The sequence below is a fragment of the Macaca thibetana genome, chromosome 7, assembly GCF_024542745.1.
Source record: "Macaca thibetana thibetana isolate TM-01 chromosome 7, ASM2454274v1, whole genome shotgun sequence".
NCBI classification, from domain to species: Eukaryota; Metazoa; Chordata; class Mammalia; order Primates; family Cercopithecidae; genus Macaca; species Macaca thibetana.
In genome coordinates this window covers 13,643,595-13,668,389 of record NC_065584.1, presented here as the reverse complement: position 1 = coordinate 13,668,389, position 24,795 = coordinate 13,643,595, and the positions used below count along the sequence as shown (strand labels likewise).

Below are 24,795 nucleotides of genomic sequence, written 5' to 3'. Positions count from 1 at the left end.
TTCTCGTTTGTATCATGAAGGAGTGGGCAAGACCAGGTTGAGCCCCCTTTGACCCGTGGCCAGAAAGTGCTGCTTGGAAGACGTTTTCTCTGGGAGTTACTGATTCCATAGAAGCCCAGTGTGTCTTTAGCCAGGCATGGTGGCATGCCCCTATAGTCCCAGCTACTTGGGAGGCTGAGGCGGGAGGATCACCTAAGCCCAGGAGGCGGAGGTTGCAATGAGCCGAGATCATGCCACTGCACAACAGCCTGGGCAGCAAAGTGAGACTCTGCCTCGAATAAAAAAAAAAAAAAAAAAAAAAAAAAAAAAAAAAGGAAAAGAAACCCAGTGTGTCAGAGCCAGCAAGGGGCCATCATGTTTCACCATACAGATGAGGAAACTGAGGCCCCAGAGATGCAAGCCAATGGCAGGCGGAGCCTGGAACCAGTGCTCCCCTCCATCACTCTAGCTGCTTAATTTCCAAAGGCCAGAAACTACCTTTGACCTTGCTTGAGACCCTACTAGATCCTGGGACTGGCCTGGTACAGGCTCTGGGCCAGGTGGCCTGCTCCAGTGTTGCTGCAGAGTAGCCTGGACTCGGTGGCTTCACTCACACTTGTAAAGGGAGTGCCAATGAGTCACTACAGCTTCCATGGAAATAGGGCCTGCTGCATCTCAGCCCTCGGGGCCTGGAGAGACCCCCAGAGAGTGCCACATGGTGGCAAGCCTTAGCTCTGCCCTGCACCGCCTGAAAACAGGATGACAATTCCTGTCCTGCTCATCCCACAGGGCCTCATGAGGACAGAGGGAGGCACGCCGGGGCCAGAGCTCCATGCACTCTTAGGCTTGGTGCCTTTGCAAGGGCTGACCATGGCCATCACTCTAGCACTGCTGCTCATGGTAGGCAGTATTTAATGTTTTTCCCTAGTTTCTCAACAGCCAGCAAAACAGGGGTGAGCAGGGTGTGAAGACAGAGTGCCAGGAAACGTGTAAGACATCCCCAGGTGTCGGGAGACATGTGGGCCCTGAGGCTGTTTGTGATGGTGTGCCTGTTTCCATGGTGATTGAACGAGGAGAGGAAAACCCACTGGGCCATCATCGGGCCTCGCCTGGGGAGTGAAGAACACAGCCTCTGGGGTCTTTCAGGAGCCCAAAGGTGACACATTCAGGGGTCCTTGTGCCCCATCCCCACACCTGCCCTGCTCCCACTACTGCCAGGAGCAAGGCTGAGGACCTCAGGCATCAGGAAGTCTGATGAGAGGGACTTCACTGGGCAGGTGTCACGTGTGTAACATTTATTGTATTAATACTTAACAAAGCCCTCCAAGACCCAGGCTCCCCCTACCCCCTACCTTGGGCCACGTCTTCATCTTAGTCTTTGGGGAGAAAGCTCTGAAGTCAAGTGGTGAGTTTTCCAGAGCGAGTGCAGGGGTGCAGGGAAGGCTCTGAGCCCGCCTTCCCCAGAACACCTCAAGCTCTGCCCTGGCCCCAGGAATGGAGGTTTCTGCCATTCCCGAAGGCAGAGGAGGTCTGGGATCTGCTCGTCAGTTTGTAAACAAATGATTCTTCTCCTCCTTGACACATTCTGTTCTCTGCTCTGGCCAAAGCTCTGGCCCTGAGACCCAGTGAGATCCTGGTAGCTGTCCAGGATGAGAGGGAGGCAGCCCTCTGTCACCAGGTCCCCCTTGGAGTTGGGGACACCGACGTCCTGAAACGTCCTGAAACTTAGTAAGAAGAGTCTGAGGGGCTACTCCTCTCTCCCCGTGGCCCCAGTTACTGGGTGTTCTCGTATTTCAGGTATCTAATCAGCCTGCCTGGGAGCGGCAAGGTGTCTAGGAGTTTTATACGGTATTTCCCAATGGCCTTTCGAACCCGCAGCCGGCAAAGGTGAGCCAGAGGTCTTGGAGGTTCTGAAAAAAGGAGGGAAAGGCAGAGGCTGATTTATCATTTGCAATAAGCAAAGGGATTGCATCTGTGACCCCAGCCTATGGGAGGAGCCCAGCTGATGTGGATGGGTAAGAGAGGGGGTGCCCGCTGCTGGTCACCCCAGTCCCTGCCAACTAAAGAGACCCAGCAAGGCACCTTCCCACTGTTCACCCCTCATTGATCTGCACAGCTCAAGCAGTTGACAGCATGGTTAGCACACCCATTTCACAGGTGAGGAAACCGAGGCTTAGCAAGGTTCTGAGCCTTGCCCAGGATCCCTCCTGGGACTAGTGGTGGTGTCTCCCTCCTCTTGAGCCTCTTCCTCTTCACACACAAGCTGGGCCCCCAAACACAGCCTTAGCAATGGGGTCAGAGGTTTGACCTCTTAAGTGCTCCCACATGTGGAATTCAACTTGGAGCTCCTGGTGGTGCTGAGAGGCCAGGGTAAGGGGGCAGAGACTGGCAGCTCCCCTCAGGCCCCAGAATCCCACCTGGCTGCCTCCCCCAGGAGCCATGTAGTGAAGTTTTCTGAGCTGGGGAGTGGGTAGAGGTAAGAGCAGGGGATGAATGCACCCAGTAATGGAGTAATTTATTTCAATCCTCAGCAAAGGGTCGGATACAAAGAAAGGGCTTGTAGAATCACAGAATGTCATTCATTCACTCATTCATTCATTCATTCATTCATTCACTCATTCATTCATTCATTCCCCAGGCACATGCTGAGCCCCTCTGCTGCACCTGACTCTGTGCTTGGGCCAGATATGCAGAGGTGCCTGCCCAGAGGCTCCAGGGGAGGCTTCCACAAGAGACGGTGCCCTTTGAGTGGGTCCTGAGGGCTGAGGGCAGGAATTTCCAGGTAAGGACAGGAGACAGGGACATTCTAAGCAGGGAAAACAGCAAGTGGCAAGGCCAGGAAGTCATGCAAGACCGGGGCTGGAGGGGCAGGTGGGATGTGCAGTGAAGGCGGAGGGCCAGGCAGCGGCAGTGTTGCCTAGCGAAGCATCCACACACCCATCACTGTTTCTGACACTTCCACTGCCCTCCGAGCTGCCCTCTGAGTTCACTGCCTTCTGAGCTCAGATGTTTCTACTACATAGTACCGCAAAGAGCAGGGAAGCATCATTCCTGTTGTCCAGGCATCTTGTCTGGTTAGTTCCTATTTCTATCTCTTAAATGCTGTGGTCTGGATAAAAAAATAACGTGGTTACCTTGTACATAGAAGGTCTTGAACATATATTCATTTAATGGCTGAATTGGAATAATTAATTATAGGCATTGAGGCCAGTTAGGACACTTTTTTAACAGTCCAGAAAATAGATGGGGAAAACCCTTAGGTAATAAGCTTAGAATATAACCTCCCCTCTGGGAAACTCAGCACAGGCTGTTGGTGAGCAGAGGACATGGAAGCATGAGGGCTGGGCTGGCCAATCCATGGGCTCTGGGTGTCCTTCCCAGAATAAGGATGTCGATGTTGTAGCATTAAACAAACAAGCGCATGGGGACCATCTTGCAGGTGGAAAGTGGGCTTTAAAGTAACCCAAATAGGTATTGCTTAAGAACGACTTGTTTTACTGGCTAACAAATGTGTACTGCACACTAAGGTCTCTGCAGGGATTTCCCTGGGGCATGCTTTAGTTGTGAGGGATCACCCTTCTCTAAGGAAGGCAGGAGAAGGTAACAGAATGGGTGGGACTGATATCTAGGCATAGACTGCTCCACCCTCTAGTGCCCAAGGATCGTGGTGACAGCAACCAATTATTCATTAATTCCCTGAAGGTTTATCATGCATCTAGAGTTAAGCCCTGAGTGAATGCGCAAGTTGACACCTCCCTCCCCGTTACTGCCCCAGAAACTTTATCAAAGGCTTCAGTTCAAGTGCCTTCCAGGCACCTGTGCCAATGAAAAATCCTACAGCACATTTGGGATCACAGGGGTGTGAGGATCAAGGAGGAACGTGGTGAGTCAGAGTTAGGGCACAGGGGTGGGCCCCCGAGGCTGCACAGTCTCACCTGGGGACAGGAACAGTAGTGGTGGAATGACAATGACCTGCTGCAGGTCAGCCTCCTTTGACAAACACTTGGCCAGGGTAGGACTGTGCCCTCAGAGCCAGAGAAAGCCCTAGGGTAGCTGGAATGCCACTGCACAGATACCCATTTCTGTCACCGGTGGCAGAAATCCTGTTTGCCCAGGTGAGCTCCATCAATGCCTAAGAGGGATTCTGGCTTCCTCAGCCTGACTTAGCCAGGCAGCCCCATCTACTCTGCACACATCAGAGGGACAGTGGCCGAACCCCACTTCACTGTGCCTGGCACAGTTCAGGCGGGTAGAGGTGAAAGGGGCTGGACAATGATCCTGCCCAGGCATGTCTGTTCAGGTGGGGAGAGGCCTCACCCAGCAAGGCCCTGGCAAGGCGGGCTCCAGGGTTCAGGGGCCTGTCTCCCACACCAGGGTGTTCTGTGTACCAACAGCCTTGGCACCACCTGGGAGCCTGCTGAAATACAGACTCCCCGGCCCCGCCCCAGACCTGCAGAATCAGAAGCTGCATTTTTAACAGGACACCCAGGTGCTTCATGTGCACTTTAGTCTCAGACACCCTAGACCACCATCCTCCCCTCTCCCCTCCTACAATGCCTCTTGGTGGCCCCCAAATCGTTCACAACCTACTCTGAAGGTCCCGGTACCCCTCAGGGAGCTGTAGCTGTTTTAAACATCATGGAAAGATGTAGTGGAGAGACTCTGGGGTTGGTCAAACCTGGGTTTCAATCCCAGCTCTGCCACTAACTAACTGTGACTTTGGCCCAGGTGGCACAACTCTGTGAGGGGCAGATTCCTCATGTTTCATCCAAGGAGGCACAGAGCCTGGCACGGAGCAGATGGTCACGGGGTTAGGAACAGTCGCATTCCCTGAGGCCTGGGACTCTGAGTCAGGCAGGGAGATCTGCCAGCCTCGGCAGCAGCAGCAAGTTCCTACCTGCCTTCTCCTTGATGACGGCCCAGTCCTCAAAGCTGTCGATGTGCTCCTTCAGCCGCGAGCAGAGCTGCACATTGCCCACATAGTCCAGGAGGACATCGATGATGGGCCCTGCCCAGCGGCTCACCTCCGGGGCAGATACAAACTCACAGAACTGAAAGAGAACACGCCGGGACCAAGAAGTGAGTTCATTCGACCAGCAGGAGCCTGCGGCCAGGGAGGACAGGGGATGTGTCCAAGCACAGACACTGTGCATACCCAGGCTAGGATCCCCTGAACCATGTCACCTCAACACAGGCTTCTGCTGCCCCAAGTGGAAGATGGACAACTTGAGCAAGTCACATCACCTCTGAGCCTCAGTTTCCCTGTCTATAAAACAGGTACATGAAACCAATTCCAAGGGGATTTAACATGAGAATTAGGTAACATGAGCATAAACTTTGCACACAGTAGGCAGCTCATGAATGATCCCCATTAACCATTAAAATAATGATCTCCAGGAGAGGCGTGTGTCTAAATTCCTTTTAAGTTCTGACTCTTTTTTTTTTGCTTTTTCTTTTTTTTGAGATGGAGTCTCGCTCTGTTGCCCAGGCTGAAGTGCAGTGGCACGATCTCGGCTCACTGCAAGCTCCGCCTCCCGGGTTCACGCCATTCTCCTGCCTCAGCTTCCCGAGTAGCTGGGACTACAGGCACCCGCCAACACGCCCGGCTAATTTTTTTATATTTTTAGTAGAGACGGGGTTTCACCGTGTTAGCCAGGATGGTCTCGATCTCCTGACCTCGTGATCCGCCCGCCTGGGCCTCCCAAAGTATTGGGATTACAGGCGTGAGTCACCGCGCCCGGCTCAATTCTGACTTTTAAAGTAACAACATGGACATGTCCTGCCTCTGGGTCGCTGGTTTCTGCTCTGACCTGACCCTACACCAGCCTGCTCTCGACATCCCTTTCCGGATCGTGCTTATTTCACATCGCAGTCCAGGTGTAGGTTTGCTGGAGGTGACAAGCCTCTTAGTTTGGCAGAGTTCTCCGCTCCGCTATTGGTTCCTTCAATTCCCCAACTCAGTGGACCACAATAAGGATTTCACTGTTCCAATGCACCACTAAGTTCTGCGGCCTCTAAAGTGTGCTAACTTCTAGTTCCTTCCAAAGCTCCCTCCAAAGCGCCCTAACCGCTAAGCCACACTACCCAGGACGCGGGTTAACCACTGTGCTCTGCTGCCTCCAAAGCTGTCCACACTTCCCCCCAAAGGTGTTAATCACTAGTCCACGCTGCTCCCGAGGAGCGCGAACCACCCGGCCCCACCACCGCCCATGCGCGCTTGTCCCCAGGCCACATCCAAAAGCAGCACTCCCCACCAGCGGCGCGCGCCGCCCACCTGCACCACGCTGGGCTCCTTGTCGGACACGGGCGCATCGTTGAACCTGCTGGAGGGCTGCGGCGCCGGCGGGTGCGGGCCATTGCCGTAGAGGCATGAGAAGCAGGGCTCGCCGTCGCAGCCCAGGTCCATGAGGAACTTGAGCAGCGACAGGCACTTCATGGCGAACATGATGGTGGCAGGGAAGGCGGTGGGATGCGTGGCGATATAGGCGTCGATGTTCGCGCCGTGGTCTAGCAGCAGCTGCATGGTGCGCAGGCAGCCGTGGCGGATGGCCACGAGCAGGGGGCTGATGACGTCACGGTTGGGGTCGGCGCCGTGTTCCAGCAGCAGCTCGGTGGCGTACACGTTGTTGTTGACCACGGCGAAGTACAGCGCGGAGCTGCGCCGGTCCTCGTAGAGGCGCGCGCGCTCGGGCGCCAGCGGCGCGTTCACGTCGAAGCGGGCGCTCAGCAGCGCCTCCAGCACCGCGTCGTTGTTGCGCTCGGCCGCCAGGTGCAGCGGACTGACGCCGCTACGGCGTACGCGCGTGCGACTGGTCACCGGCAGCAGCATCTGCACGATCCTGCCAGGTTGAGGGGCGGGCGCGGGTGAGGGGAGGGGCGGGCGCGGGTGAGGGGAGGGGCGGGCGCGGGTGAGGGGAGGGGCGGGCGCGGGTGAGGGGAGGGGCGGGCGCGGGTGAGGGGAGGGGCGGGCGCGGGTGAGGGGAGGGGCGGAGTGGGGCAGGCCTCGCCAGCAGGGAGCGCTCGGGAGCCAGGCCTGGCTGCTCGCCCTTACCGCGGGCTGCGGCGCAGGTCCCACCGGCAGGGGGCGCCGCGGGTCAACCATTCTCACCCCATTGGGGAAGATGGGGTCGGCTGCCGTCCTCGCTTTACAGATAAGGAAACGGAGGCTCAGAGAGCTTCAGCCACCCTCCCAAAGTCACATAGCCAGTAAGGGGCAGAGCTGGGCTTCAGACCCAGAACCCTTGGCCTCGGAAGTCTGAGTTCTTAAAAACCTGCCATACTGCACCAGTGTTTCAAGAAGCTGCCACTGATTTATTTCAGGCTAAGCGCTGTTGCCCATTGCCAGCTCAGTTATCTGGAGGAATTGACTGGAAGGCCCCCAAATCCAATGTGGCGAAGTTTGGAACCAGACCCTGCTCTCTCTGGGGGAGGACGGACAGGGACAGCCAGATCCCAGAGCCCACTATGTGCCAGAAGGCTCCTAAAGGCTTTACAAGTGCTATTGGGTTCAATCTTTACAATAACTCCTAAAGCAAGGCTCATCATTCCCATTTTGCAGATGAGAAGATTCAGGGCTTTGAGAGACTAAGGGGCTTGCCCAGCCATACAGTTAGAAGAGGGGAACCAGGGTGTGTGCCCTCCTCTGACTCCAGGACTGAGCTGTCCTACATCCCTATCTTGCTGTCCTGGGACCCCAGTGGAGCCACGAGATCCTGAGGACAAAAGGGGACAAATGTGTTTGGCCCCAACTACTACTGCCCCAGGCCCCAACCAGCCCACTGTGACCATGAGGTTACTTACACTCCTCTCCTGTGTGTCTCACTGCCTCCTGCCCTGAAGGCTGATGCTAGCTTCTCCCAGTCTCTCTGCCTCACCTTCTGGATGTGGAGAACTTGGTCAGCCACTGCTGAAGCCTGAGCTCCCTGCAACCACCAGTTCCTCTCTGTCCTAAAACTCGAGCACTGATCTCAGCACTTTCCCTCTATTAATCTATGAAATCCTCCCAGTAGCCCTCTGAAGTGAGTACTATAATATCCTCACTTCAGAGGTGAGGAGACAGTAGCCCAGAGAAGGTATGTGACTCCTCCAAGGATACACAGCCAGTAAGTGATGGAGCCAGGATTTAAACCCAGGCAGTCTGACCCCAAAGCTACACTCTTAACAACTCCCCTACCTCTTGTGTAGCAGTCAGGGTGACAGTTAACATATCATGGGGTTTTGCAGTCTTCACAATGTGTTAACTTGCCTGCCCATTTTACTTTCACTGCAGCCCTGGGTGGGAGTGGCCGGAGCAGGCCTGTGGCCTTCTTTTTAACAGATGTGGCTCAGAGAGCTGAGGTGACTAATCAGGAGTCATAAGACAACTCTGGGGACTCAACCTCAGGATTCTTGACCCCTTCTCTTGGCTCTCTTCTCCTAGACCCCTGCCACCTGCAAGAACAAGCTCCTGCCACCAATATGATTCCAGACCCTAATCCGCCCAATCCCTGCTGACAGGTGACCTCACAGCCTCCTGTGGGGCTCCAAGGAGGTGGCCATTGCAGGGGGTGGGGCGGGGGGGGGTGAAGGGGAGAGAAGCAGGTGCCACCAGGCCCATTCCCACGCCTCTCGCCTCCTGGCACGCTGGCTTCCTGGAAATCTGATGCCAGTGACCTCCTGCTGGGATCTCAGTGGAAACTATTATTATTGTTAGTGATGCTGTGTTTGGCTAAAATCTGACTCTAAAACCTCAAAAGGAAATTCACACACCCAGGGGGGCTAATTGCCTCCTAATTTCTATTTGTGTAGGCACAGGAGGCCTGACTTTGCTCTGCAGAGGTGCTGGTCAAAAGCAGGCCTGGGCCTCACCCTGGATGGCGGCCACAGCCAAGAAATGCTCCGCTAACAGCTGTAACGTGCCCAAGCACGGAAAAGAACAGTGAGAGGGGCTGCCCTGGGGCCACTGGCCAGATGGGGCTGGTATCTCTGGCAGGTCACAGCTGGTCTCTGGCAATTCACGAACCAAGGGAAAGTGGCAGAAATGTGGGAACTTGAGCATTGTCTCAGTAATGCAGTGAATCATATTATTGTGGCAGGACTCTGCCAATCAGAAAGTAAATGTGTAATGCCGGACAGGCTCTGGAGATCAGTGTGTCCAGCTCTCCCATTTTACAGAGGGTAAAACTGAAGCCCAGACTTGGGGTGAGGAATAGAGTGAGGTTGGACAGAAGGTGGGTGGTGCACAAGAGCAAAATGCAGGTCTCTGGATGCCCAGGGTCACGCCTTCTACAATGCCCCACTCCTCCCAACCATGGGAGCGGCCATGTTGGTAGCCCCACTGCACATCATCACTCCTCTCCCCAGCCCATTTTGTGGGGCAGAGGACAGGAGGACAAGGGGGTGACCCCACCAAACAGTCTGACTCCCCACTTCTCCCACAGGCATGTTTTGGGATCTCAGAGTACAATTGCTCAAGCGGCACCTTATGAAGAGGATCAAAGGTGACCATTGCCTGACAGAGCCGTAGGTGTCTGGAAGGATGGCTCCCTACCCCTTCCTTGTCCCCTCCCCAATGCAGAGGCCACACCTACCAGCTTAGCTTTGCCTGTCTAGGCCCTGAGACCAGAGCAGATCCAGCTCAGGGTCATTCCAGAAAGGCCCAGTGCAGCAGCATGGCAGGTGCTGAGCTGTCTCTGACCTTGGACCACATTCCGAATCACTGGGCTCCTGTCTTGTTCCCGGAACTCACCAGTGTCTGAAGCCTGACATCCTTGCCCCAGGCCCGGCTCCCACGCCAGGATTCTAGTTTCCTCAAAGCAGCAGCCTTGCCATACCACCTGGCCCTGGCTCTGATGTCCTTTCTGAATCTAGCCCAATAGCAGGGGAACGGGCAGAGAGCTTTGAGCCAACGCAAGCTGTCCTTAGCTAGAGAGGGGCCCAGCATGGGCACTGGGGAAACCAGGAGGCTCAGAGTCAGGGGTACATGGGTTACACACCAGCTCTGCTTTTCAGCACTGGGCCAGCACAGGCAAGTCACTTAACCTCTCTGAACCACACCTAAAGCAGAGGGGTAATTAATTGTAATAATAGTGATGATGATGATGATGATGATGACGATGGCTACAGCTACCCTTTATTGAGCTCCAATGGGTTGCTGTGAGCACTTTACCCCTTACCTTCCTAAGTCATAGTTGTGCTAATATTGCTGAGCGCTTACTATGTGCCAGGTACCATTTAAAGGGGTGCTCACATTTGTTTACTTAATTTAATCCTAGCATGACCCTCAGAGCTAAGAACTTAATCTCATTTACTCATTTACTCATAACAGTCCAGCAAGGTAGGACTGCTTACAATCCCAGGTCCAGGTTACAAAGCACAATGTAATAATCTTTCACCAAGGCTGCTTTTGACTATAAAATGAGATCTTACGCATGAATCTGATCGGCCTGTAGTTGGCAGTGAATAAACAGTGCTCTTGGTATCTTGACCACCACAATGACTGCAGCCTACTGCCCCTGCGACCCTAAACACAGAGGTATTCTGAGTCACCAGGTCACTGTGGTGTGACCTTTGTCAGTGTTCAGTGTAAATTTGGATGGAGGGCCGGGTGCGGTGGCTCACGCCTGTAATCCCAGCACTTTGGGAGGCTGAGGCGGGTGGATCACTTGAGCTCAGGAGTTCGAGACCAGCCTGGACAACATGATGAAACCCCGTCTCTACTAAAATACAAAAATTAGCCAGTTGTGGTGGTGGACACCTGTAATCCCAGCTACTTGGGAGGCTGAGGAAGGAGAATCACTTGAACCCAGGAGGAAGAGGTTGAAGTGAGCCAAGATCGTGCCACTGCACAGCCTGGGTGAAGAGAGAGACTTGGTCTCAAAGACAAACAAACAACAACAACAACAACAACAAATTGGCTGGAGGATTGACATGGGAACCGGTTGCCCACAGACGGCTCCATTGCCAACACTTCTGAGCTTCACTGTGCCACTCTGACTTGTTTCCTATGAAGTCTTGAGTTCTGAGCCTCAGTTTCTCTTTTAACTAATGGGGATATTAACTTGCTTGTCAATGTACTTTATAAACTGCTTTTTAATTTAATATATTAAGTGTTCTCTATTTTGCCTTGTTCCAGAAAGAATTTCAACCGGCTTGCAAAGATTGATAAAATACAGCAAAAGTATTATATATTGGAGTTAAAAGAGAAGGAATATTTTAAAACGAGGGAGTCAGAAGTAAGGCCCAGAACACAAGTCTGTGTTTTCTCTTGGCCACAGAAGAGGCTCTGAGATCCTGATTCTCTACTCAGGCTGCACAGTAAAATCTCCTGGGCAGCTCTTAGACACCCTGAAGCCTCAGGCACAGCCCAGGCCAGTGGCAGCACCATCTTGTCAGGTGGGGCCCAGGCATCAGGGTTCCTAGAGCAGCCAAGGTTGGAAACTACTGTTTTGGGAGCTATTCTTGGGCCATCTGCTCTGGGCTAACTCATACAGTTTCTGAATAAATCTATCTTTGGTGTTGATCTTTTATTTCATACAGTGGCTTTGCTAAACTGGAAATGAACAACAGGAAAATGTGTGTCTTGGAGGTGACTGGGACATCAGGACTTTAGGGCTCCTTTCTCAGCACACCCACATGTCACCCCCCGTGGTTAAGTGTGCTGACGAGAAGACACCATGTGGCAAACAGCCCTCGGCTCCTGGTGCTGCCTTCTATGCCTGGGACGGCTAGGGTGTGTTGACAGGTGGCAGAATGCGGAATGCCTATGGAATGTCACATCAAATCCCCGAGCAGAGGGCCTTTAATGCTGTATGCCCAGGGAGGGAGTGATGAGCTCGGGGCTTGCTGGCCATGGGCCCTGCCCCGTGGCAGAGGCTGCTGGGAACCAGGCTTTAACCCTTTGTTGGGTAGCCCTAAAAAGTGGCCCAGGCCCTCTGAGCCTTGGGGGACAGAGGGAAATGGGGCCTGAGAGGGGAGGTTGAATAACCAGGGAATTCACCCTGGGAATCTGCATGAATCCAGGGTAGGTGAGTTTAGGGGAGCATCAACCATGTATACAGTGTTCCTGGATCATCCCCAAGGCTGCCTAGGGCCCATTCAGCTTCTCCTCCAGCTGGGGTCAGACTGCCAACACCTCTGGGTTCACTTGAAGGCAGCCCAGATGAACGTCCCAGCCCTGCTGCTATCTCGAAAATCACTTCCATATCTGGCCTTGGCTTCCTTCTCTGTAAAACCAGGGCCTGAGTTAGATCAATGGCCCCTGCAGCTATGGACAGGCTGTATCTGATTTTCTCCGGGAGCTTTTCAAAGAGACAGTGGGGCTCCTTCTCTCCTGGAGATTCTGGTTCACTGGATCTGACATGGCATTTTAAAAATAGCCCAGAGGGACATGGATGTGCAGGCTAGAATTGGGGGGTAGTGGCCCAGGAGATTTCCAAAGTGCACACATTTCTCGCATGTTCACTCTGGATCTGTCTGGGGTCAGGCTCAAGGTAAATTGTGTTTGCCCAACTCTGACTGATGCCCGATGATTTGTGGAACTGAAGAGAAAGGAGCCATCTTGCCCGTGCCCACTGCCTGGCTTGAGCTGTAACTGCACAACCATGGAATACACTCTCCCTAAGTAAGAGTGGGTGAGCATAGAATGCCTGGGCACACACTAGGTGCGGGCGCTCTGCTAGGTGCTTTATTTCCATTCTATATCCATGCATGTCCATTATATCCATTTTACTGGTCCTCTGACAACCCCATGAGCCGGCTGTAACCATTTCCCATTTTATAAATGAGGAAAATGAGGCTCAGCAAAGTTGAACAACTTTCCCAATGGCCTCAGCAGGGATTCACACCCAGATCTGTCAGCCTTGTGGACAGCTATGCTGTCCAGAAAAGGCCGGGTCTCCTCTGTGTATGTCCTTGAGGGTGGGGAGTGGGGAGGGCATCTTTGGTTGGTCTGGTGCTGGCAGCCTGCGCAGAAGGGGCCGGAGCTTTAAGGGCCACCTCTGAAGCCTTGAGTCTTCATTTCAGTCTTTGGAATGTCTCTTTCACCCCATTTCCCTCTGCCTTAGTGAAGACAACAAACACACCCCCACACACAATCTGTGCTTCTCACTCTCCTCCCTGTCTGGAAGACTGGGGTGTGTTTTCCCAGGTGTCATCAGGGTACATGAGATGGGATTTTAAGTGAAATGTTTTTAAAATTGATTGTAAATGGATAACATACTAGTGTGATAAATGTTTCCTCTTCAAAATAAATTCATTGTAAGTAAAAACATTATTTAAAGGAAAAAATACTAAACAATGAGAATATAGATATTTAAAATCAAGAAGAAAATCTGTGAATGGACAAAGTTTGGGAAGCACTGTCCATCAGAAAGGGCCAGGTGCTGGGGTTTAAGTCCCAGCCCTGGGGACAGGGCTTTCAAGGGGCAAGTCTCTTGACTTAGCTTCCTGCCCTGTAAAATGAAAATCCGGTTGACCCGCATACCCACAGCACAGCGTGCGGCCCACATGACAGGCAGATGAGTCACACTCTGGAAATGACCAAGCCCTGTCCATCCTTCAAGGGCAGCTGGAGCTCCACGTCTGTGGCCCAGGCTTCCCCATGTAGCAGTGTTGCTGGGAATGTTTAAAAACTGGCTCAAGCACGGGCAGAGAAGGGGGAAAGGGCTCTGGTTTGTAGCATTTGCCAATTTCCATGCTGTAAATATTCCATGGCCAAATTTAAGCTACCAATGTGAGGTCAACAAACACAGAGTTGGGAAGAGGTGTGCAGTAGGTTCATGAGAACTGGCACGAGCTGGCTCTAGCACACCTCTGCCTCTAGCCCCGGCTCATCTCTCTCCACAGCAGCCATGCAGCTCTTCGGCATGCTCTTGCGTGATGTCACTAATTCACATGTCTGTGCTTCTTCCCTTCCTCCAGATTGCTCCTTGGGAACTCAAGCCTCTCTCATCTCGCTCAGAGTATCTAGCACATAGTAATTGCTCAATAACTGCTAGTTCTTATCATTGGTGCTGTTTGTGTTATTGTAGGTTTTCCTTGCATGCTTGCTAATTGCCTGGGAGGTTATCTTTGCATTCCTGTACTCCCAAAAATATTCATTAGTTCAGACTCACATCTGCCCCCTGGATAGAATTCCTGTAGATGTGACCTTTGGAGCAGATGAGTACTTCCCACCTATGAGCTGTGTGACCTTGGGCAAGTCACTCAACCTCTCTGTGTCTTACTTCCTCATCTAAACGACAGAGATAATAATATCCACCTCCATGAGCTGTTAAGCAGATTAAATAAGTTTCTGATGTGAAGTTCTGGTAAGTGCTGTGTAAGGGTTTGCTATTATTATTGCTGCTGCTGTTGTTATAGGCATTCACTCCATGCTTGCTAACTTGCTAAGGGGTTTCCCTCTTTTCCATGAGAAAGGTGATGTCCATTCTGACCTCTCCAGCTACTTGGGTGGGACATTCAGGGCAGGCCCACCCCTCCCATCCACTACTCCCAGTGTGGGTCTCTGGAGAGCTGCCTGGGTGCTGGCAGAGCCTGGGCTGACCTGTAGTTGCCCTTCTTGGAGGCGATGTGCAGTGGGAGCAAGCCGTCCTTGTTGGTCTTGTTGGCGTCGGCACCCTGTAACAGCAGAAACTCCACCACCTCCTCATGCTCGTTCTTGCAGGCCTCGTAGAGGGCAGACGCGCTGTCGCTGGCCTGTGTGTTGATGTCAGCACCTGGGGAAGGAGAAGCAGATCACCAAGTGACCAAGTGACCAGGAATTTGCTGTACTCAGTGTAGCGCCACCGCGTGGTGGGCCTGCAGTGCTAACCACGGTAGTTCGTCGGATCTTTAACAACGACCCTTAGGAAGGAGGAGTCTACCCGGGGCCACCCCCAGCTTCTTTCAACAACATCAAGACCCAGGGGCCTGGCCAGGAGCAGTGGTTCATGCCTGTAATCCCAGCACTTTGGGAGACTGAGGCAGGCAGATCACCTGAAGTCAGGAGTTCAAGACCAGCCTGGCCAACATGGTGAAACCCTGTCTTTATTAAAAATACAAAAATTAGCTGGGCATGGTAGTGGGCACCTATAATCCCAGCTACTCAGGAGGCTGAGGCAGGAGAATCTCTTGAACCCGGGAGGTGGAGGCTGCAGTGAGCCGAGACTATGCCATTGCACTCCAGCCTGGGCAACAAGAGTGAAACTCCATCTGGGGGGGGGAAAAAAAAAAACCCCAGGGGCCTGCCAGCCCGAACAGAGACCTCCGAGAGGATACAAGCAGCCACGATGATGCTGGCATTTTCTGAGCACCTACTCCGTGCTGAGCATCGTGCTTTCCACAGGCTATATCTGAATTCACAGTGGGTAGTCACCCTGTGAGGTCAGTACTGCTCTTATCTCCAGATTACAGACGGGGCAGTGAAGCACAGAACACCTAGACCACTTGCCTCAGACCTCCCAGCTCATAAAGATGGAGCCAAACTTGAACCCAGATGGTCTGATGGCAGAGGCCATGGTGGATGTTCTGATGGTAGAGGCCATGCTCTTAACCCTCACTCCATGTAAGAGGGCCTGGGTTCTGCCCTGACAGAGGCCTCACAGGTCTAGGACAGCACAGAACCCCTAATAAAGGAAAATCCCAAAAATGTTACTAATTGCAATTTGCTATTAATATTGCTATTATTATTGCTAATATTGCCATCTATTAATATTGATCGTTATTGCTATCAATAACTTCTAGCTCTTATCATTAGTGCTCTTTGTGCGAAGTATTCCCTGCATGCTTGCTAACTGCTAATTCTCTGCCTTTCACTTCAAGGAATAAGAGAATTACTTTCTGTCTCCTCCCAAGAAAATACTAGACCAGGTGCAGTGGCTCACACTTGTAATCCCAGCACTTTGGGAGGCCAAGGCGGGAGGATCACTTGAGCCCGGGAGTTCAAGACTAGCCTGGGTAACCTAATGAGACTCTGTTTGTTCTCTACACCTACTGAGTAGCCCCTGACCAGGCATGGTGGCACATGCCTGTAGTTCCAGCTACTTGGAAGGCTGACGTGCGAGGATTACTTGAGCCTGGAAGGTTGATCTAGGCTGCAGTGAGCCAGGATCACACCACTGCACTCCAGCCTAGGCAACAAAGTGAGACCCTGTCCCCAAAACAAAAACAAAAACAAACAAAACCCAGAAAACATTAATCCATGCTGTTAGGAGGAGTAATCAGGTCTGGTGACAATCTGCCTTCAGCTTAATCTTCTACACCTGCTTCATCTCCTGGTGGGTGAGGGAGAGAACCGATGTGCACACAGCTTTCTCTGCACAAAGAGAGTTCAGCAGTCCTTCCTTGCTCTGGAAGGACATGGAACTAAGATGCTGGAAGATGTCAGTGGGGCTAAAATCAAAAGCGTCTGCTAACCACAGGTCATCTCTCTAAGCATGTTGCTGATCTCAGGCTTTCTGGTAGTTTCTTATTTTTGACGATGGTGTGATCAGTTTCTGGTCTAGTGGAAAGAGCACAGGCTTTGGCATCAGATGAGAATCACTTGAGGCGTCTGTTTCATGGCTCACAAGCTCTGCAGTCTCAGAAAGCCTTTAGGAGCCTCAGTTTTCTCATCTGTTGACCAGGAATAATAGTACCTACCCCTCAGGATTACTGCAGGGAATGAACAGAATAATGTAAGCACATTTCTCAGCTCTGTGCCCGCCACAGGGAAGCTGCTCAGCAAATGCCAGTTGCTCGGGATGGAAGGAGCTGGGCAGAGGGCTTCATTCTGCCTCCAGCCTGAGGGAAAGCCAGTGAGCCGCCCTCACCCTCTGTCGGGCTCTCAGAGGCAGGTGCCCTGGAGAGCCTGGACCCCACCAGCAAAGCCACGTGCTCACACAAGACAAATATTTGGGTTGGAAAATAGACTCAGCCCACAAAGTGAACAGACCCTGACTCAGAGTGTCGGCGGGAGACCCGGACAGATGTTTGGAGTTAGTGAGGTCACCCTTGCCCGCTGAGCGTGCTGTCCTTCACCAGGACTCCCGGCCTGGGCTCCCAGGACCCTGCCTGTGCCCCTTTGTTCTTACGCTGGGCAGCCCAGATTTGTTCCTGGCTGCAGGGAAGGGCCTGCCTCTATGTTCCTCACTGCTTGGGCATGTGCTGAGTGCATGGATGCTTACCTGGGCAGAGTCCCATGCTGCTGACTCTCACAGGCTAGGGTGGCTGGTAGAGCACAAAGCACATGCAGTTTGGAGTCAGATGGCAGTGGACCAGCATCCAGGCTCGGACTGTGACCGATTAGTTAACCTCTCTGAACCTCAGTCTCTTCATCTATAAAATGGGACGAGCACACTACCTACCATATGGGGCTATGGGGAAAGCTCCATGGACCCAGTCTGTGTTCACACTTAGCAAGTCCTCAACAGATTACTACAGTTCAGCCTCCGTGTCTGGATTACCTCTGGCTTCTCTGTTGCTAGAGAGAGAGGGTTACTTCCCATGGAGAGAGAAAAGAAATCAAAGGCGTTCTTGGGGAAGATGAGGATATAATATTCTGAAACCAAAAGCAAGTCTGCCATGTCTAGGGGTCTTCTGCTACTGGGCCATCATAATGCAGGCCTTATTGTGTTATCTTCTCCCATTAAGATATTTCACAGGCAAAGAGGGCAAAGACCTGGGTTCAAGTCCCAGCTCTGCCACTAATTTGCTGTGTGACCTTGGACAAATCACTTTCCCATCCTGGTCCTTGAGTTCATCACCCATAAAAGGAGGAGGAGGTGATCTAAATGTTGCCTGAGGTTCCTTCTGGCCCTGAAGTGTGATGTGGTGGAAAGAGAAGCGGTTGGGGTGTCAGGAGACCAAGAGTCTAGCTAGTTCTACAACTAATTTGCTATAGGACTGTAGATGAGTCACTTCCTCTCTCTGTGCCTCAGACTCCTCGTTTGTAAAATGAAAATGTTGGACTAGATTATAAATGGCAAATAGGTGGTTCATGGGCCACACCCCCATATTTGTGCTAATGGCAGATGTCACTAGTGGATCCCGACACTTCCCACTGAGCCTGGACACAGCCTCAGGATCTTTCTCAACACAGTACTCTAGAAGGAAACTCACTCCGTCAGTGTGCCCACAAGATGACCCCTAACTCGCCTTCCCTTAGAGCTGACCTCTGACATCCTTCCCGTGTGCCCTTTGGGGACTCTATGACCTAGGGACACTTGGCCACTCACCGTACTTGGCTAAGAACCTTAGGGCCTCCAGCTGCCCACTCTGGGCAGCCACGAACAAGGGGGTGATGCCGTAGGCATTCTTGGATTCCACCTTGGCTCCTCCGTTCACCAGGATCTCCATGACCTCCAGGTCATTGCGAGACACAGACTCATGCAGAGCGGTCCAGCCGCGGTTACAGCGGTGGTTGGTGTCTGCGTTGTGCTGCACCAGAATCTTCACTGCCTCCGCGTTCTTGCGCTCACAGGCTGTGCTCAGGGGGAAGCAGGGATGGTCAGCAGGGCCTGGCAGGAACTGGCCAGCAGAGACTGCTTTCATTCACCTGTCCATTCACTCATCCACTCATTCAGCTTTCCACTGCATGTGTATTAAGTTCCAATCTGTGCATTGAACCTGATAGACGACTAAAAGTAATACTGATACTAATATTAGCAAGAATACTTGTTGATTCATATATTTAGTACCGGTTCTATCCCAGGCTCTCTGTTCTAAGCACATTTTACAGGATTAACTAATGTAATCCTCCCAAATTCCCTTAAAGGATGTAGTGATGTTATCCCCTTTCACAGATAAGGAAGGTGAGGCACAGAGAGGGTAAGTGATTTGCCCAAAGTCACACAGATACTAAGTGGCAGAACTGGAATTCAAACCCAGGTAGTCAGGCTGAAGGTCTCTGTCCCCTGGGATGTCCCAGGATGTCCCTATGATTTCCCCTTCCAATGGTACCTGCTTCAGTCTTCCACATTACCAACGCTGGGAGATTCTTTCTAGATGAGGAGTGGACAGTGTCATCATCCGACTGAAACTCCCCCTGCTGCAGCAAAGGCTACTAATTTAGTTCAGGGTAAAATGCAGGTTGTGAGTACAGCTCTGCAAGTCTTTCCTGACCCACTCTAACCTCCTTTATAAGCCTCATCTCTCTCTAGACCCCAAACGTGCCCTTGGCTCTGGCCCTAGAGTTCTCACCAGGAGCTGCAGGTGGTATTGGAGTCACCTGGGCACTTGTCCAAATTAACCAGCCCTGGAAGCTTCTCTGTGTGTCAGTGGGAGGAGGAGTGAGGAATGGGTCAGGGAGACTGGCAACAGCAGGAGGAGGGCTGCCTGTGTACTGTTTCAAACAGGACCATAGCCCAAGCCTTCTACCTCTCTAAGCCTTGATTTTCTCACCTGTAAAATGGAGAGAATAAAACCTTCTCGAGCGGATGCTATGGGAGTGAGACTGTGTGTAAGGCATGAGCATGGTGCTTGACACATAGTAGGTGTGCTTGCTAGACCAGGGCCAAGCTCTGGCTGTGGGCTGTCCAGCTTCCTGGGCACTCCCTCTGGACAGCTGAGGTTCCAGGTGATAACCATGGCGCCCTGGCAGACACGGATTCCAGGGAAGACACTTCCACAGTGGGTCTGCAGTGGATCCAAAGACCTACTACACAGTTCCTGCTGCCCAAGCTGTTCCAAGCACTGGATAGCAGACACATGGGAAATCAAGGATATCTGTAATTTTTCCAAGTACAAAGGCCTGGTCATTTTTGCAAGACCCCAGCTGATTGCTTCAGCATGTAGGCATGGACAGGATGTTTAGAATGAAGTGGTTGAGTGCAGTGTGACATCCACCTCCCTGAGTTTGAACCACTGGGGTACCCCTTGCTAGCTGTGTGATCCTGGGCAACCCATTTCATGTCTCGGTGCCTTAGGTCCTCATCTGTGAAAGGGGACACTGGCAGTGCCTACCTCATGTGTAGATAGACATGAGGGTTCCGTAAGAGAACAGTGCCTGGCATATACTAAACACTCGATCAATGCTATTGTGATTATTTAGATTTTGACTCTGGTACTGCTAGGGCAGCCAACAAATGTCCATGGATGATGTACTGAGTAAGCCAGGAGGCCTTGCTTTTCTTAAACAAATGTCCCAGAGGTACATGCTCTCGCACTCCTTCATGCCTTTGCCTGTGTGGTTCCCCCTGCTTGGCCAGTGGGTAATTCCTCCTCTGCGGTTCAGCTCAGGCACCCCTCCTCTGGGTGCCCCTCCCCCATGCTCCCACAATATCCCCTGCCAAGCTCTTCACTGCTGTCTGTGTGTGGGTGCCTACAGGGCTGGGAGGGTGCACAGGTTGGACTATAGTTTTTCAGCTCCGAGCCCTCAGTGTCCCTCAGTATCCTGGCCCATGGGAGGCAGTTGGAAAATGTTGGTAAAATGCATGCAGGAGGCCGGGCGCGGTGGCTCAAGCCTGTAATCCCAGCACTTTGGGAGGCCGAGACGGGCGGATCACGAGGTCAGGAGATCGAGACCATCCTGGCTAACACGGTGAAACCCCGTCTCTACTAAAAAATACAAAAAAAAACTAGCCGGGCGAGGTGGCGGGTGCCTATAGTCCCAGTTACTTGGGAGGCTGAGGCAGGAGAATGGCGTGAATCCAAGAGGAGGAGCTTGCAGTGAGCTGAGATCCGGCCACTGCACTCCAGCCTGGGTGACAGAGCGAGGCTCCGTCTCAAAAAAAAAAAAAAAAAAAAAAAATGCATGCAGGAATGAATGATTCAGTTACATAAATTGTGAATTTGAGCAGGGCCACATTGGGGGTTATGCACTTATGGGAGCAACATTCCCTGTTGCCCACCCACCTTCTGGATTCTTCCTCAGGAAAGCCCACTCCGGGGTGGGGACCTCACCTTTGTAGAGCGGTGTCTCTCGGGATTTGTTAGAGATGTCCGGCTCTGCTCCTGCCTGGAGAAGTGACAGGAGACAGTCCAGGTGGCCCCTGCACGTTGCCAAGTAAACGGCTGTTTCCTCCTGCAGGGTGCGCTGGTCGATGGTCCCTGGGTACGCTAGGGAGGGCCGACCGGGAAATTCATGTAGGAAGAAGATACTTGATCCCGCAACACAGAGGCTTTCCAGATTGCCTCCCAATTTCAGGAACAATCTATGACATCCTCTGAAATTTACCAACTACAGACTGTATTCATCTGGCCCTTTCACAGGGCCATTTTAGCTTCCTGGTTGTACAAGTCCATGCTCAGATGCCACGTCCTCTGAGAAGCCTTCCCTAATTGAGCCCCTCCCTCTTCTAATACTCCTGTCCTTCCCTCGAACTCACACCAGCCATTGCTGGAAACCCGCTGTTACATGCTGTGGTTTCTTGGAGTGTGGGGGACCGTTTGGGGTCTGTGCTGCTTCAGGGCAGAGGTGACACCTGCCTGCAGGAGTTGTCCTTCTAAGCCTGGCTCAGCACAAAGACAGGGCTCAGAGAGGAGGCATGGCTGGCCCAGGGCCCCACAGCAGGTGGGGGATAGCCTTGGCCGGGTACAGGCACAGCTGCAGTATTTTTCATACCAAATCAGCCCCTGGGACATTCTGGAACAAGTTGGCAGCAGCTCTCCTAAAAGTCAGCCCTCCCTCATTCCTTTTCTAGGAATGAGGCTCTCCTGTCCTCAGAGGCCTGGAGAGGTGGCAGCAGGGGGTGTCTGTCGGGGGTGGAGACAACTCATCTCCCCTCTCCTAACTCTGTGACTAACTGACAAACGAAGGTGACAGCCTTGCCTGTCCTTCTCATCAAGGTGGTTGTGGGCAAAGAACATGAAGCCCCAGGAGCAGCAGCCCTTCCCACAGTCCCTTTCCCACCTCTTGCCACATCCAGAGCCCAACCCTCACCTCGCTGCAGGACCTTCAGGCAGCCTAGCTGGCCATAGTACGCGGCCTCGTGCAGCGGTAGCCAGCCCTCCTTGTTGGGCTCTGCGAGATTCTTCCCTTCCTTGATCATGGTCTTCAAGGCCTCTTCATCGCCATTCTTGATGGCCTTTATCAAGGGATCCACAGGCCTGTGAGAGCAAGGAGTGGGTCAGTCCTCAAGGTCAGGCCAAGGCCAGACCAGGGGTCCTTTCTCCCAGGGAGTGCTGGCAGTGGGGTCACTCGGTCCTCGTCCCCGCTGGTTCTAGGATGAGCACTCAGCCCCCTGCAGCCCAGTGGCTGCAAGAGGATTGGGGGACCCCTTAATCCCTGTGGCTTTCTATGGCTGCAGTGAATGTTATACCAAGACCATTTTTACCAAGAGGATTCAGGCACACAGTGCCAGCCTCCTAAGGGGTGGCTAACCACCCACATGCCAGGCACTTGTGAGAATTAAATGCTTTCCCTGAGTATAGCGCTCTAACGTTTACCAGGCATGCCCACCTCGAGGGCCCCTCTTAACCCTGAGCCTCTCTCTGGGGTCTTCCAACTCCTCTCCTTGCCCCGTCACTTATTCCCACTCCCAGTACATCCAGCTGCAGAAAAAAAAATTACTGGAAGGATTAATAAATTTGAAGCTTTCACAATTTAAAACTTTTGAATGTCAAAAAGACTTCAGGGCTAAAGTGAAGCCATTCCTTGCTTGGCTTGTTAAAGTCCCTTTGTTCATTCATTGCTTCCTTCCTTCCTTCATTCATTCATTCACTGAGCTCCCTGCCCCGTCCTTGGAGAGTCCATGAGAACCACGATGGCTGTGGCTCTCTGATCCACTTTTGGGGAGGGTTCTGCATCAATAGTCCCATTTCCCAGATGGAGAAGGTGAGGCTGGAGGCAAGCCTCATTCCCAGGACCCCCACGCCATGTTGGGCTAGGATGGGCTCTGGGGGTCTCTGCCACCAGCCCCTGCACCCTCCCAGCCACTTCCTCCAGCATGAGCAGCACTTCTTCCTGCTCTCAGGCTCTCTGGTTATTAATAGCATCAGAGCACAGATGCCGGTGAAGCAACAGACCCAGCAAGGACGATGGGAAACTGACCAGATAAGTCCTGAAGTCCCCATCAACACCGTCACTGCCACCTTCACGAGTTCCACTTAGGAGCAGCCAGAGCAGCCCCTGCCAGCATCAGGAAAAGCCCAGTGGGGGTATGTGCCCCCCTTTTCCTGGAGGGTCTTCAATGGGACCCCAGCTGAAGTGGAAGGGAGGAGGGCTGGCTTTTCTCGTGGCCTTGGTGAGCAGGACGCGGTGCAGTGTCGTGAGAACACTTTCAGGACCTGCCGCCCAGCTTAGGTCTCTCCAGCTGTGATGCAAGGACCCTGGAGCTCTTAGCCCACACATTCACAGCTTCTCTGTGACCTCAGACATAGTCTCTGCCCTGTGGGTGGGGGAGGGTGCTGGGGGGGTCAGGCCATCAGAAAGTAATAAGCTGGATGGGACCCTAGAGGTCACGTTGCCGTGTCCTACAGAGAAGGGAGACTCAGAGGAGCCAGCGACTCTCAGGCAGTCACGTGGGAGGTAGCAGTAGCTGAGACCAGCACTGGGTTTCCCTTTTCCAGATTGTCAACCACTCCACACACCCACCACACCAAGGAAGTGGAGGGCGGCAGGATTTGAAAAAGGCTGGGAAGGAGAAAGAAAATACTGACCAATTGCCTCCTCCCTTCTCTACAACATAACTGAGTGAGGAAATGCGGTTCCAGTGATGGGGCCCCTCTTTTGCTTTTGGCTGCTTCCGGGGTCACTATTCCGGCGGTACAGAGAGGGGAAGGAGACAGAATTATTTTCTAAGGAACCCATTAGCCCTGCCCCTGGTGCCCGGCAAACAGAACCCCTGCAGCTTAGATTCGTTCTGGATTTTAGCACCTGGCACTTCACAAACAAGGACGACAAAACAAAACAAAGGCTGTGGGTGTGGGCATTTTGGATGGACCCAGAGTGATGGCATGGAGGAAAGTGAGACTGGGACAAACAAGGGTGCAGCCAACTCATCAAGTTCAACTCCAAGCTCTTCTGGGCCTCAGGGGTGCTAAGGCCATCTCCCCAATTTCCCTCGTGCTGGGTCCCCAGTTTTAGAGCCCCGTGGGGCTCCTCCAGCACTCAGGTCCCGTGCTGGGGGCATCTGAGGGAGGATCACCAGCATGCCTGGCTGGCAGTTCCTTGAGGACCAAAGTCTGTGGCCACCAAGCCCAGCTCAGCAGGAGCAGCGGGGCCCCAAGGGGACGCCCCTAGAAGGGGCTTGCACGGCAGGTGCCTCCATAGTGCCCTCTGCCCTCCTGGGGGCTGGGGGCCTGCTTCCCACCCTCCCTACCATCCCAATTAGGGGAGTGAACTTGGATGGTCCTGGGGCCAGACAGGAGTCACTTACGCCAGCTGGGAGGTCTGGAACAAGCTGCTGCTGTATTTCTGCATGACCCCTTGGAACAAGCCCATCGGGGCCCGGGCCGGCGAGCTCTCAGGAGGTGCAGTGGACCTGGAGGGTGCAGAGCAGGAGTGAAAGAGGGAAAAGTACTCTGCATAGGAGAAGCGGGTCATGGCTTCAGGCAGGAACGAGGATGGAGGGAGAGCTGGGGAGGGACTGACTGACAGACAGACACAGGGCTCTGAACCAAAGCAGATGGCTGGGTCCTCTCTGTGTGCTGGACACAGCTGCTGTGTCTCCGGATTATTTTTGGCCCTTGGAGGAAGCCCTGGGAGATTTAAATGACCATATAAGACAACAATGAGGTTAACCTCACCCCACCCCCTCGTCCCCCTCCCCAGCCAACCACGAGAGAGGCAGATAGGAAGCAAGGTGACATTCTTCACCCAGGAGGATGTGAGCCACGGACGGCAGGTCGGCAGGTCCCCGGATGAAAGGGGCTCAGGCTCACCGCTGGCCAGGCAGATCCCTGCAGGGCTGGATGAGAGATTCATGGGGAAGCAGAGGA

General features: G+C 53.0%; 3 protein-coding genes across 9 annotated transcripts in view; 2 read left to right on the top strand and 1 right to left on the bottom strand.

Annotated features, from left to right (window-relative positions):
* IFI27 (interferon alpha inducible protein 27) overlaps positions 1-24,795 on the top strand; it is a 420,724-nt gene that overhangs the window by 218,235 nt on the left and 177,694 nt on the right. Inside the window, exon 1 of one of the 7 annotated variants that reach the window (XM_050799197.1) lies at positions 23,261-23,271. The exons of the other annotated variants lie outside the window; for them this stretch is intronic. The gene's annotated coding sequence lies outside the window, so the exon portion shown is untranslated. Of the gene's footprint in view, positions 1-23,260; positions 23,272-24,795 lie in introns of those variants that run through there. 7 annotated transcript variants of the gene reach the window in all.
* ASB2 (ankyrin repeat and SOCS box containing 2) overlaps positions 1,260-24,795 on the bottom strand; it is a 43,655-nt gene continuing 20,119 nt past the window's right edge. Inside the window, exons 3-10 of the mRNA XM_050799071.1 lie at positions 24,234-24,338; positions 21,797-21,963; positions 20,818-20,973; positions 18,153-18,398; positions 14,504-14,675; positions 6,254-6,818; positions 4,877-5,030; positions 1,260-1,889 (exon numbers count right to left, since the gene is read on the bottom strand). Coding sequence (XP_050655028.1) covers positions 1,753-1,889; positions 4,877-5,030; positions 6,254-6,818; positions 14,504-14,675; positions 18,153-18,398; positions 20,818-20,973; positions 21,797-21,963; positions 24,234-24,338 — 1,702 coding nt within the window. The 3' untranslated portion in view covers positions 1,260-1,752. The remainder of the gene's footprint in view (positions 1,890-4,876; positions 5,031-6,253; positions 6,819-14,503; positions 14,676-18,152; positions 18,399-20,817; positions 20,974-21,796; positions 21,964-24,233; positions 24,339-24,795) is intronic.
* Positions 21,431-24,795, top strand: part of OTUB2 (OTU deubiquitinase, ubiquitin aldehyde binding 2) — a 98,024-nt gene continuing 94,659 nt past the window's right edge. Inside the window, exon 1 of the mRNA XM_050799207.1 lies at positions 21,431-21,435. The gene's annotated coding sequence lies outside the window, so the exon portion shown is untranslated. The remainder of the gene's footprint in view (positions 21,436-24,795) is intronic.